The following is a 17,509-nucleotide window of genomic DNA, read 5'->3' as shown; positions in this document are numbered from 1 at the left end:
GATATTAAAAATTTATAATTATTTTCAACCTTGTATTGTGGTGCTCTCAAGGATTTCCTAATGGTTGCAAGTTTAGCTTCAAATTGAACTTCTCCCTTAAAGTTTCTTCAAGTCTCGGATTAGGTTATGTTTTAAGTTATTTTTTCAAATTTTAAGTGAACTAAAGAGTTTTTTTTCAATAAAAATCATATTGATGTCAGAAGTTTTGACCTTTTCTTAACAAATAACGTATGAAAGGAGCATGTGTATGTTCGGCTTTTAGGGTCCTTTTTTGAGTTTAAAGTTTCACAAATCTGATTAAACTCCGTAGTTCTCGAGAAATGACCATTTGGGTAAATAATAACCTGTAAGATAACTTGATAAATTGTTCGGTTAATGAAATGGAAAACCCTGATCGATGGGCCCGATTCAAGTTAAGCGTTGAATTAGAAGTCGTTTTATTTTGCCCGTTTAACAATCTAATTGAAGTACCGTAGGTGGAATTTATGCGCTAGTTGTGAATAATTTTGGCTCCTGAATAATTTCGGATAATGTTTTGTGAGTTAGTGAAATTAATTTGCATCGATTTAAGGATAAAAATTGATTATTCTTGTTTTGAACATATCAAACCGGCTGTAACATAAAAGTACAAATTCACACAACTTAATCGCTCAAATTTTATAAGGCAACAATTTTTTTGGCATTTTTTGTTTCGGGATCAGTTTTCGTCTAATCACGTGTTGTCGGCTCAGTTGATACTGGTGGGAAAATGGTAAAAAATTGTTTAGTGCTAGTGGTTTTGTTTCTTGTCTGTTTTTTTTTGAGATTGAGTTTTTATTACAACTTCCTGTGGCGTTTTTTGTGTTCGGATCAAATGGCATCTAATCACGTAGTGAATGGTTGGGAAATACTAAAAGCTTATTTAATCAAGTCTGTTTTTCTAAGATTGAATTTTTCTTATTCCCCAAAAAAGTTGATTTTATCAAGCTTCTGTTCGATTTTGTTAATTCCATCTCAGTCTATATGCGTTTTCGTTGTATCGCAACTGATGCGAACCTCCGCTTCGCCTCTGTGTTTAATTGGTATGTTTTATCGATATAGTTGACATCCATGTAGGAATCGATTTGTAAAATTGATCGATTGTTGAAAAGATTATAGGGTTAATTATCAATTTTTAGAGTTAACCTTTTTGAATTAAACTTTGTATCGTCATCGAAAAGTATTGTGATTTCTTAAACCTTAAAATTAGTCAAACACATCGCAAATGTCAAACACATCGTCAAACATTCGCTTGAGTTACGTAACACTTTCCAATTATCTGCGGACAATTTTTTTATATTTTTTTGGTAGAGCTGAAAATCTTAACTCTTTTCGGTGGTTTCTAAGTGCTTCAGTTATTCATAGCAGTATTATTATTTTTGTACCATTATTTTCTGAGATGAATTGATATATTGCTTTTTTCAAGTAGTTTTTCTACATGAATTGAATTTGTAACAATGATTTTGCCCAAAATTCTGACTGGTTGTTTTGCTGGATCAAGTCAGTCGATTATTTTATTTATGAACAAGAACCATGTGAATCAATTACTTCAGTAAGTTTGGCATAACAGAATAGCTTTAAGCTCGACTAGTATAAATATGAATTTTTAGGAGAGTTTTTTCGACCAGCATAAATTGTCAAATATCAACTAGAGTCAAATATCAAGCACCAGCGGTATTGGCAAGTAGCAACCGCTTGCAAAGCTGCGCTTTTCTATTAAGCGGGTATTAAGTGGGATTATTAAGTGCAAAATTGTGTACCTGTATCTTCGTAGCCGAATCGATATATTGCCTCTTACAAGAATTTTTAAAAAGAATTTGTAACAATGTTTTTGCCCAAAATTTTCTAGGTAGTTGTGATGGATCACGTCTGTTGATGACTTGGTTTTTTGAAGAAGAACCATGTCAATCTGCTTTTTCAGTGAGTTTTGGGTAGCGTTAACCTGGTCTGCTTCGAGACGCAAAATAGACTGTTTGTACACTAACCAGCGTTTAGTATGACTCCAACCTTTTTCCAACCTTCCGCGCAAATAAAAGTGCTAATTTGGCGGCTTTTTCCTATAATCACGATCTGTAGCATTGGAATTTTCATAGCATCTGTTCTCTGCTTTGTTTGTGGCTAGTGTTTGATGATCGTGAAGTGTTCGTGTTTGAGAGGGAAGCTCGTGAGACTCCAAAACTCGAGGTAGCAGGTTTGAGTCCCACATGTAGCAAAAAATTTATTAATCCGAGGATTTTAGTATAGAGCCGCTTTTTGTCGTTTTGTCGCTAGTGCTTGGGAAGCGCAGCTTTGCTTCCGTGTGAAAGTTGAGCTGGCGCAAAAATATTTCTTAGGGTAGTGTATCTTCCGACTAGTATACTATTTTTTTGATCTTTCAGCACAAAAATCAATCAAACATCTTTGTACAGTCGTGTTTTGCAACTATTCGGTTATTAATAGCAGTTTTGTTGCTCCTGTATCTTTCAAGCCGCATCCGATATATTACATCTTTCAAATAATTTTTTTGTCAATTCAATTTAGGTTTTGATTGAGTTCTGATGGATTGATCACTCTTGGTCCTTTAGTGCGAAACTAGATTCGTAAACAACTTACTGTAGAAATTTCAAAACCCTATTTTCAACATTCTAATCTTCGTCTTATAGAGAGATCGTCTGTTTTTTGTTGGTTTTGGTTTTTCTTTAAGTTACCAGGTTGTCGATGTTATGCGTTATTGGTAAGACGTGTACTTGGATCATTTGCCTGGGCAAACAACCTCCGTAATGATCGCCACATTATCGACTGTCCATTTTTCTTTCGAAAATTTGAAACATTTACAATAAAATCTCTATTGGACGGAGTAAATGTCAATACTTTTTCCAAGTAGATCTGTCACTGCAATCTTTGTCATTGTCATAATCTATGAAACAAGCTTTCTGTTCGTTTCCTAATTGTTTTAATCCAGGTGAGCAAAGTATTTTGATCAATTCGTTGAGAAAACTACTGGGGGTTTTGTAATTTTTTTGACAAAGTGCTCTACGTTTCACTTTGATTAGAGTCTTCGTTTATGTTTTTCATGACACGAAAACTTTCAGTGAACTGAGACTGTTGGTGGTGTTCAATTCTTAGATAGGAAAAGAAAAACTGCTTCTGAACCCTTCAATAGAAATATATATTTTAAAATTTTGAATGATAAAAACTGAATTCTTCTTGGATAAATATTTTAATGGATGGAAACGCAGGATTCAGTGAAATATCGACAGTTGGACGAACTTGCTGAGTTGAAGTTTCAGCGAGATTTTGTATGCTGGAGGAAGAGGCAGGTTCAATTGATAAATTGAGTTGGAGATTTAGAAATAGCTGGAAATGAAAGAAATTTTCTATAATTCTAAGTTTCTGAAAGGATTGTATACTTTCATTTTTTGGAGAGAAGATTTTTGAAAACTTTGACTTGAAACTTTGATTACACAAGCAAAGCTTGTGTGATAGTATGAACTCTCTTCTTTTCCAACCTAAGTCGTAAATATTATTGCGCGCTAATGTTGTTGCGACAAAATGTGTTCAATTCGGAAGTGTTGATTTTGATCAATAAGCAACTATCAAGTATAGCTACTAAGGATATTAACGCAGACTATTATGTTACAAATATCACGTTAGCTTCAACGTATCATGGATCTATAGCGTAGAGGTAGGGAAGGAGACCCGCAATAAAATGAGAGGGTTCGAACCAGGGAATGGTCCGATGTTGTTAATGAACTTTTTTGTATACTAGTTAAAATGCGTCCGCTCTATAAATTGAGGCATGTTAGTTGGTAAATTTCTTCTTTTTCTACTTGACTGGTACTGCAAATGCCCCACGATTCATTTGCGTCACTTAGCAATTATGTAGACTCATAATTGGCGTGCGTCATTAAGGAAGTTTTGTAAAACTCAAAGTTTTACTCATTCAGTTTTTCCCAGTCAGTAGCGTTATCGGTCATATTTTGCTTGTGTATCCGAAGTGCAACTTCGCCACTGTGTTAAGAAATTGCTAGAATGTATGTTAAGTTTCATAGTTGGTTTGGTTAAGATGTCAGTGTAAGTAACTAATGGGGATAACCAAAAAATTTGAAAGGGAATAAATATACTCAAATTTACATTAAATTTAAGCAATATCACACAAAAATGATTGTGAGAAGTTCAAATTTTGAGATAAATTATTTCAAGTAAACTTTTAGGAAATGCTATAAAAGTAACACCGAGAGACTAGGAAAACATTGAATCTGGAACATTTAAATTATCATTTCAAATGTTTAATCAAGGATAACTTTCACAAACTTAAGGGATTAATCGTAGATTGAAAACCATCACCCCGGAAAAAAATAGATACAGCTACTTCAAAAGTTTTCTTAATAAGCTGATAATCTTCAGCGAGACCCAACTCAATAACGATTAAATACTTCAAATGAAAAATTAATCTGATAAGATTTTATTCCCCCTTAGCGATGTCATAACATAATTCCTTTAATTAACAATTGGACGAATTTTCCGATTGAGTCCGAGTTAAAAGTTAGATTAGGCTAGAGTACATTTCCACGTGACATTCTTAGGCTGACCTCTCTCCGAAAATAGGCGTGACCTCTAGCTGCGCTATACTATTAACTTTGTAGTCGGCTTTTCACTGAAAATATTTATTCAGTCTTCCGGGAAAACCGCTGTTGCGTCGCTGGTTAAAAATTGTTTTTTTTTTGTGGTCTCGGTCATATTGCCTCAAGGACAGATTATGGTGTGCTTCGATTTTTTCATTAATATGCGAAGACGTATGCTTTTCACTACCGCTTTCTCAGTTATGTTTTACCTTATTTACCACAATTATACCTTTTTGTACATTTATGTCCTTCAAGATCTATCGGTATTCCCGTCCCTCATTTAGAGGTTATATTTCTGCTGAGTTGCTTTCGACTCCTATCCGCTGATTATTTGCCATTGATATAAACAGATTTATAGAAAAGGTAGAGAGTATCATGGAATAGTTTTCTAGCATCAGTTTGGTGACTAACAGGAAGATATTCAGCATCATAAACTTCAGTCAAAAGCTTTTTTTCTCAAGCTTTTGAGTTCTTCTTTTCTTTTGTTTTCTGACACTAAATGAGCTTTTTTTCTGAGCGTCTTCACCTCGAAAATAATTCTTGTTGGTTAATGCGGTTCTTGATTTTTTTTTGCGATTTTAATGGTTCCATTTTGGCATTCTTGATAGTTTTGTTTCAGTTCTTTTGTTCTTAAATTATCTTGAAGCATATCTGTACGTTTTGTTACCAACCAATTCATAGCGTAATAACAACTTTTTTGTTATGTTAAATTGCCGAAATTAATAGCTTATATTATGTTTTATGCTGAGTTTAGATTCGAGTATTCAGTTGAATTTTAAGCTTTAATTCGAGATTTGACAGCGTTTGTAAGGCATTCCGTGAGTTATTAATAATAATTGTGGTTTCTGCGATTCGCAGAGGATATGAAAGGATATCCAGCCTGTCTAAGCATAGTCCGTGTGTCTTATTCCCCACATTCAAGAATGGTTTTTTTTTGTTGTTCAACGCTTTTTTGCGACTCAAGGTCGTTTTTTTTTGCGTTTAGAACTTTCACGTGGCAACAAAATTGCAGCTGTAATCTGTCAGGCTGTGGTAGACTTGAAGCTAGAGGTCAAGTGAGAACTCGTACTCACACACTGTCTTTGCCATGGCAATCTCGAAGTGAACGCCTTACCATTATGCTAAAGCATCGTTTTTTTCCGCTTTCAAAAGCTTCTTACTTATAAGTTCCTGTTTGATAAAAGAAGGTTTTGTGATAGCATTTTTTTGCTTTCGAAACCTGATCGATAAAAACAGCAGGTTATACAAATTCCTATTTCATGCAAACAGATATTATGAAACTATGGGATATTGTTTTTTTATTTTTTTTTGAAACGCTTTAGAAGATTTTTCATTTTTTGCAAAAAATTTGGTTTTCCTCAAAACTACTATACCAATTTCAAAAATTGTGAATAATATGAATAGCGGCCACTCCCATCTGACTGCATAATTGTCTCGTGTTTTATATGGTATTTTATTGGTATTTGATAAGGTAATTTGGTATTTCAAATTTTTTGGCCATCGTTCTAATATCCAAGCTTTTGGAGGTTTTACCCTTTGTAAACTTTGCTGCGCTTTGATCAAAATAACCAAGTAGTTTTTGGTTACCTAATTGAGCTAAAAACCCACTTTGGATTGAAATTTTTATTCCGTTTTGCGAAATAATGCTCGCCAATCTCTGGCGAACTTCTTAATAAACTTCAGTTCTGATCATTTTTTGTCTAATGCGATCTTATGCCGAAAGGCTTAAAAGCGGCTAAAATTTATCAATTTGTGGTGAAATTTTTGAGTTCGATTTGCGAAATAAACAACACCATTTTCTGGTAAAACTAAATAAATTTAGTTCTGATCATTTTTTCTCTTAAGTTAACCCAATTTGAAATAAAGGCATTTGAGATAAACAATATGACTTTCAGCTGCTTTTTTTGCTGTGTTTTGTGGAGGAACTTTGTTTTGAAAATAGGGAGGAGTTTTGTTTCGGGTGTGTTTAAATTTTTTTTATGTTTTCACGCCAAATCAGGCACCATAAATAATCATCGCAAAGGAAGAGTAATTTATCATATTAAGCCATTTCAGTCGTGATTCGAAGGACATTTAAACATTTTGCAAATTTTTTCTGTGTTGAGAAAAACTTGTTTGAAAATTTTTTAGCTTCAGTAGAATTTTGAGCGTTAAAGCGATCGAGTAACATTCATTGAAAATTGGTTGTTTAGGCTGAGAAAACTTGAGTTTAGTAGAAGGAAAACTAGTTTTGGAAGCTTCACTTAGCGCTCTCTTGGCAATAAAATTTTTATGAAAAAATGTTCGATTAGGCGTAATTCACTAATTTTCAGCGTTTGTATATATAGTTTTCTCATCACATCATGCACAACAACACTAAATTATTGATAAAGAAAATTTTTTTTTGTAGTTTTTCCATGGAACGTCGGAACGTTCTTGCAAATCAACCAGCTATCCTTGTTTTGAAGTGTAGCATTGTCTATGTAAACAAGTATTGCTTATAGAATATGAAAAATGCATTTAAGAGATGAAAGTTAAATGCATAAAATCTATGCCCATCAATCGAGTTCGATTCTTCAACTTTGTTTGTTATCAATTGGTTTTAGCTTCGACGGTTTTTGACCAAAATTGATATTCTGAAAAGTCATTGGCACAACACCTAAGTCACAAAAGCAAATTCCTTTTCAAAAACCAAAAAGAGAATCTTAAATATCGTATAGGTTATTTGCAAAGTATTTAAACCCCTATTGACAACTGAACCTCACAGCTTCTCTGAAAACTATTTTATCGAAAACTTTTAATTAATAATTTCTTGAATATTTAAGTTATTGTTTAGTTTAAATAGCTGCATAATTAAGATTCCCATGCTTAAGAGCGAGAATTGCACAAATCTTGTGGTAAATTTAGCGCAGATTTTTTTTTGAAAATAACTGCGAAGTATTGGTACAAAGACTGATGTTAAATCGTATGTTGGAAGAATTCCTAGCGCAAAGCTTTTTCTATGCAATTACCTGTTGGTATGTTTTGGTAATTAATAGAAATACGAGGTTAATTAAGGGCGAGTGTACTTTTGGAATTTTGTTGAATTTGAATTGCATAATTCTATCTAAGAAAATAAAAAGCTCCATAAATTTGCAGTTTTTCATCAGCTATGATAAGCGGCGTTAAGTCTTTGATCGTTTAAATTGGGTGTTTCTTCATTTTATCAGCTCTCTGAAACAAACAAACATGGATTAATTTTTTTTTCTTTATTCGAATGTCACATATGAGTTGATAGTTGAACTTTTCTTAGATCCATGTTGCGATTTTGTTAATTCAGCTTGAACATTCTAAGTCTGTTTAGACGTCAAATGAAGTAAACTTAATTTATGCGAATGGACGTTTTGAAAATTGAAGTCCTTCTTATATATTTTTAATTTAATTTTGAATCACTTATTTTTTCTCTGTGCTTTTTTTAATGTTAACTACATGGTGCTTACTTTGTTAGCCTGACCAGTCCTTTAACTGTGTGCTTCTTTCTGTTCAACCAGCCTCCCTCTTGAACTTGACCTGCAATATAAGGATATTGGTCGGGGTGGGCAAAGGTCACACCCTGCGGGGTCTGACTCTTCATCAACCTCTCTCGACCTATGTGCTCCAAATTGGACCCGTCACTTTTGCTTCTCCCCAAATTCACTGTTCTTCTTGGTTGCTGTTTAAACTGCATAACATCGTTAAACTGCTGACCTTGATGTTGCGAGGTTTCATTGTTAACTAATTGTTGCGTCATAATTTGTTCATTCTGAGCATCTGTCAGCTGAATGGGGTCGAAAAAATACAGCTTCTCTTCCGAAAGAGTCCCGTCTGGTTGGACTTGCTGGATGATCTGCGTTGATGACTTTTTGTTCGGTGGTGGAAGCGTTCGGCTGTATGTGTACTGGAAGATTCGGTTACTGTCCGGATATATAACCTGGATTTTATTCTCTGGCATGGTTCTGTAGTAGCATGGTGTGGCGCAGATTTTGCTTCCTAGACCCTGGTTTCCGGGGTTACTTCCTGCGGATGTATTGACTCCGGCGGCTGCGGAAAGTGAACCCATGCTACTCGCCCCGGAGTGCCGTGGGGACGCTTGTGCGTCCAGCTTGTTGTTCCCGGAAATTGAAGACGACGGTGACAAAACAGAATCAGATGGCGAGAGAATCTGTTGCGGGGACGAACACGAAGGATCCCCGTTCGGGAGTTGCAAGTTTGCATTTTGGTTGGAGTTCGATTGAGAAACTTGAGACGTCATTTGAATTCCAGGTTGCGAAGTTGCAATAACTGCGTTGATATTTTGAGCAGTTAATTGTTGCTGCTGTTGATGCATCTGTTGTTGGACCACTGGGCTCTGAACTATGCTTCGGTTATTCTGGTCAATCATAAAAACCTGCGTAGGTGAAACCATTTGCTGTTGAGTTCTGGAAATGGAGACATTCTGAGCGTTGATCAAGGGCTGTTGTGTGTGTGCGTACACAAACTGAGCTGGGGCTCCATGTTGCTGTTGCGATGTCGACATTTGAGCGAACCCGATGTTACTCGGCAGGACTTGCGGTTGTCCGCCAGGAGTGGTGGGTCGTTGTTGTCTCCTTGAGTCGTAGAACTCTGCAAGCATGGGTGTCATCTGAGTTGTGTTCATAATTTGTGGAGGTGCATAGCCTTGTTGAATTAACTGTTGCTGTTGCTGGGGCGACATCGCGTTCAACTGTGCTTGCATTTGCATGGCGTTTGCCCTGTTTGCATCCTAAAAAATCAAGCGCCATTTTGCACTTCCCCTAAGACAACATTTACCACATCAAAAATTGTCCGCTAGATTGGCGGAGTTTTTAGATCGTCTAATTTTTCGGAGTTAGAAGCAATTTTCAACTTTAAAGCTAGAAAACACTTCCACGTAGTATGCATTGAGCGTATGTTGCCAGTTAATTGGCGCTTAGCAGCAATAGAAGTAAGCATGCTTGCTAATGGGTCCATTATGTTCCGGCTGGACGCAAATTTCATCAAGAGTTAGTTCAAAGTTGCAATCTAAACGAGGAAGGTGAGTTTCTGGAAAAGTTTATTTTTCGTTTTGATAGTTTTTTTTTCAATTTTTGTTTTTAATTAAAAAATATTGAAATGGTTTTAAAGGAAGTTGAATATACAGGGTTTCGCTCTGCTCTGAACAATCGTATATGGAAGTATTTCGATTGTGTGTAAATATGTGAACACATAATTGCAAAAAGTTCATCAGTAAGTCGATTTCTGTTCATGGTCTGATAAGACTCCGCCCATAGGCTCATAATGGGATCAACTAGCATGTGTTTTAATAAAAGTAACGGTTGTATTGTAAATTTTCATTTCAGATTTTTAGAATTTCTGTTGACATTTTGCAGTATTTGTGAAGTTCTCGAGGGAATTTGCTAAGCTGAGAACTATCCGTAACCAATATCCAAAACTACCCCTCTTAAATTATACTCAGGGTATTTTGGGAAGGTAAATTAGGATAGTTTTCCCTTAGAGTCAAATTGAAAGGGACAGTTTTTAGTGTAGCCATTCGCCCTAAGTAGCTCGCCCGTACTCAATTTTGAACAGTAGTTGTTTGCAAAAGACAAAACAAATTAACCGGCTTTTCTATTCAGCTTGTTATTCACAATATAATTTTCAACAAATTTTCATGTAGCATTTTATTGTACTGATAGCAATAACACCATAGTTTGGGCTTTAACATTTACCCGTGAAAAAATTTTGACTTTGTTAATTTCTTTGATTTTGTTCAATTTGTCTATCTGTAGCTCGAACGCGTTAAAATTTGATTTATAGGATAATTTCAAAGGGAATAATTTTTCAAATTAGTTCATTTTAATGGTACAATAAACGAATGAAGGTCAATTGAAGACAGCAGGCTGAAATATAGCATTCAGCTAGCCGAAAATAACACCGCTTATTAACTTGATTTGTAGTTCGGTCAGCAAGTATTTTTGCGTTAATGTTCAATCTACTTTTCCTTCTCTGGTAATGTTATTTTAAGCGACGGTTAACAACTTACTGCTATTTCTGGAAGTAAATGAGCCTCGAGGTCTTTAGTGAATTTGTGCAGTTTGTTCTTGAACGCGTGACCAGCTCCTGTCAGGCCTTTCTTCTTTTTCTGAAACAAATCGAGTTAAGAACCGACCGGGTCTGAAAACAAACCTATTTTAACCTCGAGTTCAGCAGAGCATGTGATCTGCACGTTTCTGTTAACTTTTGAAGGACTGGGCAGGAATCTAAATTTAGTTTTAAGGCAGACATTCTGCATAAAAGCAGAATCTGGAGTGTTTGTAGCCATTATGTGCAATGAGTTTCTTAGCTTTTCAGAGTTTCCAGTAAATGCCATCAAAAACTGCTTTACTAACAAATGCATGTAACACCACGCACGGTACACTGTCTTGTGCTGAAGTTGCTTTATTGGCCAACCTTTAATTGCTTCGAGGATTTTATTAGATTGTTAAAACTGGAATATCAGTTCCAACATTTTAGCTGTAAAATTTTCTCCTGCTGGTCACGTTTGGGACATATTACCTAGAAGGAGTAATTTAACCATTTATCCATTTGTACTCGTTTTTATGCGACCATATTTTGCGTGACTGGTGACTTAAAAATAATTAAAATCAAGTTTACTGTCTCGCAAATCTATCTATCTATACGTTTTTTAATTGGCGTTTCACTTGCCATATGTTTAAGAAGGGCCTATGTTGACATGTTTAAGGCTTTTACAACGTATTGTTTTATGCACCTTTGGCGAAAGAATTTTTGCACGTTTAAGCTATATCGTATACTGTAATGCTTAAGAAATATCACTTGACAATTCTTTAAGAGGTCGCTATGCTGGTCTGTTAAAAGGCCAAAACATTGCAAAGGGTAAATATTTTTTCAAGTCGACGTTTATAAATCTGTTGGAGCGCGAATGCTGTAACTCTACATTTTTCTTATATTCGCAACGTAAAACTCACAAAAAAATGTTTCACAATTTATTTAACTAAGTTTCATATTCCTAACTCTCTACTGGGGTGCTGTCAGGGTACATTCAGTGGTTGCAAATCTGGCGTCTTAGTATGACTGCGTTTTTCGAGATATAGCGTTTTTAATGATTTTTACAATTGTTTTTTCAAAAAATTTAGATGAAAAAATAACCGAGCTTGAAATTCTCAATCCCAAGGTGGGGTGCTGTCAGGGTACATTCAGGGGTGCAAATCTGGCGTCCCAGTATAATTGCTCAAATCTTGATTTTCGAGATACCACGTTTTTTATGATTTTTTTAAAATTTAGATATAAAAAACCTAACCAAATTTTAAATTCTTATCCCAATAGTGGGTTGCTGTCACGATACAATCAGTGGTTTCAAAGCTGGCGTCCAAAATTGACTGCTCATATCTTTTTGCTTTCGTGATTTTGCGTTTTTATGTTTTTTTTTCAAAAAAAAAACTAGATTTATAAAACTAACCAAAGTGGAAATTCTCAACCCTGTAGTGGGTTGCTGTCAGGGTACACTCAGCTGTTGCAAATCTGGCGACCAAGTTTGACTGCTCAAACATTTTTGGTTCTCGAGCTATGGCGTTTTTATGATTTTTTATTCATTTGAAAAAAAAGCTTAGGGATAAAACTAACCCAACTTGAAATTCTCAACCCTATAGTGGGGTGCTGTCAGGGTGCACTCAGGGTTTGCATTTTTCCCTCGAATTGTCACTGATCGATTTTTTTTTAATTTCCAAGATGGGGCGTTTTTTTCCATTTTTTCCGAAAAATTTAGAGATAAAAAACTAACAGAATTTCAAAGTTTCAACCCTTAGGCGGGGTCCTGTCAGTTACATATTGGCGTTGCAAATCTGTCCTCTAAATATGACTGATCAAATCCTTTTGGCTTATCGAGATGTGGTGATTTTAATGATTTTTTTTTTTCAAAAAACTTAAGTTGAGGAAATTTTACCGATTTTGAAATTCCCACCCTAATGGTGGGCTTTTATCAGAGTACATTCAAGGGGTACTGTCAGGGTACACATCTAGACTCTAACTTATACTGCTCAAATCATTCTGGTTTTCGAGTCATGGCGTTTTTTATGAAAGAGAAAACCCTGATAGATGTTTTAGGAAACTTTTTTTTTAACGGTCAACGATCTAGTTGAAGCACCGTAGGCGCGAGTCATGCGCTAGTTAATTTTTAAAAACGATATTGTAAACTTCGATTAAGATCTGGGTGCCTGTCAGTTTGATCATTATGCAGAGTTTAATTACATAATATCAGCGCTAGTTCTGGTTTACAAAATTGAAAGTCAAATGAAAGGGGTGTGTGGTGCGTGCGGTGGACTAAAGTTTCTCAAAAACTGTTTTAAGCGAACATCGGAGCGGTTTTGCACCTGTTTATGTGGAGTCATAGTCTGCATTGGCTGTTGTGAGATCTGAACCGGTATCCCCCCTACAGTGTACTGGGGAACTGCCTGAACTTGGTAGAAATGGGTCGGAGTCTTCTGAGCTTTGCTCAAGGCAACCAATTCAGAATCGCTCTTAGTACCCGGACCGTCTGTGTCCATGATCCCGCTGTCGCTCATTCCGTCGTAGCTCTGCTGCTGAGGAATGGGGAACTGGCCCGATGGAGCAGGCGTGGGTTTCACACGTGTTTCGCGTCGCCTGTCATTGCCTGAAAATCATTCACATACCGTCAGTTATTTCTATATAATGACAAAAGTGCTGATTTCGAGTAAACTGGTTAAGCAACATTAATAAATATGTCATTTATTGTGAATAGGGCTCAAAACCTCAGTTTTTGTAGTATCTTCGATGAATGCGGAATTTTCGATGATAGTGGAATCATTTAACGAAATAAGGCAGTCAAGCTGAACAATATCGCATTTGGTACCCACCTTGCAAATCATTCAGAGGAGGTTTAATCCTGTATACGCCTCCACTCTTTGTCGAGAAAATGTTTCCTCCGTCCAGAAAAATGGGCGTCGCCCGAGGATTTGTATCCGTACCCTGCGACCGTTTCTGCGCAAGTGGCGACTGCGGCATCTGCTGCGGCAATCTGGGCGGGACCGAAAATAAAGAGTCTCGTGACTCGCTGGACTGCATGCGTCCTCCTCTTAACATGCTGTACTGAGACACCGCATTGGGGCCATTGAGTGTTTGCTCGAGTAGGTTTACAGTTTTGGGCGAACTCTCTATGAACGAAGTCTCGTGCAACTTAGCAGGATGAGCAGGCAACGACATTGTTGAGCGGCTGCGATGTGTTTTGGACATCCGAACTGGTTCAGATTCCTGTCGCTCGAAAGAATTTTTGTCGGTTTGGACTTCTGCTTCGTCATGAGACGTTGCTTGGTTCATTCTCCGACGTTCCGGTGCCTCAACACTTTTCGCTCGTTCGAGGACAACCAGACCTTGAGGCTGCTCTTTTACTTTGGACGTTTGAGGAACCATTGTATAGGACCTTCCCCTTTGGTCAAAATTGATGACATGCTGAGGGTGGTACATGGTCGCATATGGCTGTCCTGCTACTACAAATTGTTGATGTTGAGGCGAAAAGACCTGGTTTGGGTAATAATGTTGCTGAGCATACTGATGCTGCTGTGGTGCATTTGCAATAGTCTGATTGCGATACAATTTGCGATCGCCAGTGTAAAAATGAGAACCTCTCGCAAGATCATTGTCTGTCCATTGCTCGTTTGGAAACTGGTTGTCCAGAAATTGTGACTGGGTTTTACTGGATCTCAAATGACTGATCGATGAAATGTTTTGAGTGGTTTTGTGTACTGTTTGCTGTATGTTTGTTGGGTCGTATGTTTGCTGGCTCTGCATGTGAGGATCTTCTGCAATTGGTTGACTTTTCTTGGACTCTTCAATACCGAAACTGTTGGAATCAGACTCCTCTTTGCGACCAGTGATCTAAAAAGATGCATTTTTTGTTCAATTGACAAATCGTTTTTCTTATCGTGTAAATGATTTCACTTTAAAACTCTCCAGACTGTGTGATGATGATTATACTTTATTGGATTCGATGAACCATCAAAATCTCGAGGTGATGTTTCCTACCTTGCGAATTTCCTGAACAAAATAAATGAATGATTAGATCTATTGCAATAATTGTTGTATTGTAAGTATTTAGTTTTTTTTCCGATTGGAACCTTTGAAATATTTGGAAGTCTTAGGACATGCATTAGAAATTGCTTTTTTCGTGCAATCGGGAGCATCAGATCTGTTAACATGTTTTGTTATTTGGCGTAATGGGCAACTAGCTACCTTAGTTATTTCGGACTCAGTGCTAGACTGTCGTATAACATGGCCCTTGGTTCCCTTTTTATATCCGCTAGCTGGTAGTGCTAAATTTTGATTGGTTCCCTGTGGTTTGCCAACAACTGCAACCTGATTGGTCCGTTTCCAAATTTCGTCGCCACTCGTCTCTGCTTCCTGGAATATCATGCACTTAAATGTTATTTGATTGAAAAATTCAAGAAATTAACAAGGTTAGCCGGTTGCTGTGTAAGTAGCATAGAATGTTCTTATCATATTCTTAAAAAAATAGGAAGTTTTTTTACATTTTCTTCAAATTAGTCTCGTTTTTAGTGATAGAGGTGATTGTAGAACTATTTAATCGCGTAGAAAATTGGCATGTTAGGCATCATCGACAGCAATTGTCTTCAAAAAATGAGTTTAAAAAAATGAAAAAAAAAATAATTTTTTAACTTTTTGCACAAAAAATTTAAAAAATTTTCAAGAAAACAGTTTTTTTGTCAAAAAAGCGCTAAATCAAATATCACTAACTAGTTTTGTTCACAGTCAAATCAAGTTATTCTCCTAAAAATCTAAAAAACAGTAAATTTCCAGATAAAGAGCAGATAAGAAAAGGAAAATTTTTGGAGCGAAATAGGATTTTATTGGATGATGATTCGTGAAGCTTATTTTGAAGGTGAAAATTAGTTCTAAGTGGTACTAGCTACCATAAATCCTAAAATATATTTCGAGGCAGGGTCGGATTTAGAGGGAAGAGGCAGACGCTCCCTCCCCCTCAGGGGGGATTCGACCACCTGACTACCCAAAGGGTCCCCCTTTAGTAGTATTTTAATACTTCCATTTTTGTCTGACCGACCCTCAAATTTTTCTAAAGGCGTCTTTGGCGCTCGTATATATAATAATTTTGAAGGGGGAGCGCGCCACAAAACGCGTTTTTTTTTCGTCAAATTTTTTTTGAAAAATGCTTAAAAATGCGTTTTTTGTCTGTTTTTTTTTTAAATTTGCCTGTGGCCCAAAAAAATTGGCCAAAATAAGGTATTTTGGTTCTTTTTTCTTTTCCCGCACGTGCGAATTTTTACAAGTAAAGTTATTGTTCGCAATATCCGATTGTTCGCAATATCCATATTTGGTCTTAATACTTAACTTTGTAAACTTACTCGTTATACCATAAAATTGACGAACATGTGTGGGAGGAAAGGAAAAAAGAGCCGGTCTTTTTAGTGCTCTGAAGAGCTCTGAAAACCAATTTGGTCGGCCTAAAAAGGATTGACAAAGTTTTTGAAAATGCTCCTCCCCCTCGAGAAAACCTAGATCCGCCCCTGTTTCGAGGGTCTTTTTAGACGGAAAAGGTGGTATTTTAAAAAAATTTTTTTCTCGTTTTCGAAAAGACCTTGACAAATTGATAAGAAAGCACCATCTTGCAAATTGATATGATAGTTGGTGCCGGTGCTTCTGGCATATCCCAAAGGACCCAGAAAGGCTTTCCAGAGATGTTTTACTGGAAAGCAAGAATGAAAGAACTTGGTTCTCCCAAAAATTAGGGATGTAATTTAGTTATTTTTCTGAGCAAATATCAAAAGAGGAGCAAAGCTGCAGTTCGAAATGTACTATGGAGCTGACCTTGATGCTCCTCGGATTAGTGCCCCCACTTGCACTTCGGTCACTTCTCTCCACCCACACACTCTGCTCCCCCGCGCCCCCGCTTGCCCCTCCCCCGCCAGCCGAGTTACTCCCAGAGTTATTCTGGTCACACGAGGCATTAGACACGTGCGTGTTGTTGCCACCGCCTCTTCGCTTGTGATGTGATCCGCGAGGGTTTCCGGAAGCAGTGGTCTTGCGTCGTCTGTCACTTCCACTCGAAGCTGTTATCGAGGCTCCTAGAAAATATTAGACTCCAATTCTAACTGGTCAATCTTATTATGGAAAAACAATGTAGTACACTTTTTCGATGCTACTAATTTTGTAACAGAATCCCAATTTTTGCTGAAGTTGTTTTAAGAGCTCTAAAAGTTACATTGGCATCCCTAATATTCGTTTCGGCCTTTCGAAACAAGTTGATCTGATAGCGAAAAAAAACGTGCTTGTTCAAAATGTTTTCTGTGAGCAGTACTTGCCTTTCTGTTGAAGAATAGACCTGAGTCTGTTGTGTCTAGTCAGCGCAATGCGCACTAGAGTACAGGTGTTCTCGCTCTCGACAGCCAACATATCCAACTCCGATTTCATGGCGTCCCATCGCGAGAACCAAGTCCCACTAGCCGACGAGTCTCCATGCCTAATGTTGTTGTTTTCCTCTGTTGGATCCGGTGTGTTTGTCTGGGTGGCGTTTACCGAGGTGGAAGAAGAGGAGACATGGGGTTCGGCGGCTGTGCTGCACTCCAAAAGCCACAGGTGCCAGTTGCCCAACTGAACAGGAAAATATATTTTTTCTTATTGCGGTCCTCATTGGGTATTGGGGTTTTATTTCTCGAAGATCGATGGGGTCACATAAATGTTTCATTTTTTCACGTTGAGTTTTGGGAAATCAACTTTCGAGCAAAGCTCAAAACATTGCCATTACATTCTAACAAAAACCACATGAACGAAGTGCCCAAATTCAGTCGATATTATCCAGTATTTGAGTGTGATTCAGGCCTTTTGTTTTTGTATATGATTTTGTCATT

At 36.9% G+C, this 17,509-nt stretch overlaps 1 protein-coding gene across 1 annotated transcript in view; it reads right to left on the bottom strand.

Moving 5' to 3' along the window:
* Positions 1-7,418: 7,418 nt before the first annotated feature.
* Positions 7,419-17,509, bottom strand: part of LOC134839718 (uncharacterized) — a 36,408-nt gene continuing 26,317 nt past the window's right edge. The window contains exons 6-13 of the mRNA XM_063855340.1: positions 16,964-17,252; positions 16,470-16,726; positions 14,859-15,026; positions 13,487-14,504; positions 12,983-13,263; positions 10,639-10,737; positions 8,081-9,360; positions 7,419-7,814 (exon numbers count right to left, since the gene is read on the bottom strand). Coding sequence (XP_063711410.1) covers positions 7,799-7,814; positions 8,081-9,360; positions 10,639-10,737; positions 12,983-13,263; positions 13,487-14,504; positions 14,859-15,026; positions 16,470-16,726; positions 16,964-17,252 — 3,408 coding nt within the window. The 3' untranslated portion in view covers positions 7,419-7,798. The remainder of the gene's footprint in view (positions 7,815-8,080; positions 9,361-10,638; positions 10,738-12,982; positions 13,264-13,486; positions 14,505-14,858; positions 15,027-16,469; positions 16,727-16,963; positions 17,253-17,509) is intronic.

This window comes from Symsagittifera roscoffensis, chromosome 2, assembly GCF_963678635.1.
Source record: "Symsagittifera roscoffensis chromosome 2, txSymRosc1.1, whole genome shotgun sequence".
NCBI lineage: Eukaryota > Metazoa > Xenacoelomorpha > Acoela > Convolutidae > Symsagittifera > Symsagittifera roscoffensis.
The sequence above is the reverse complement of the archived record's forward strand: the minus strand, read 5'-3'. Positions and strand labels throughout refer to the sequence as shown.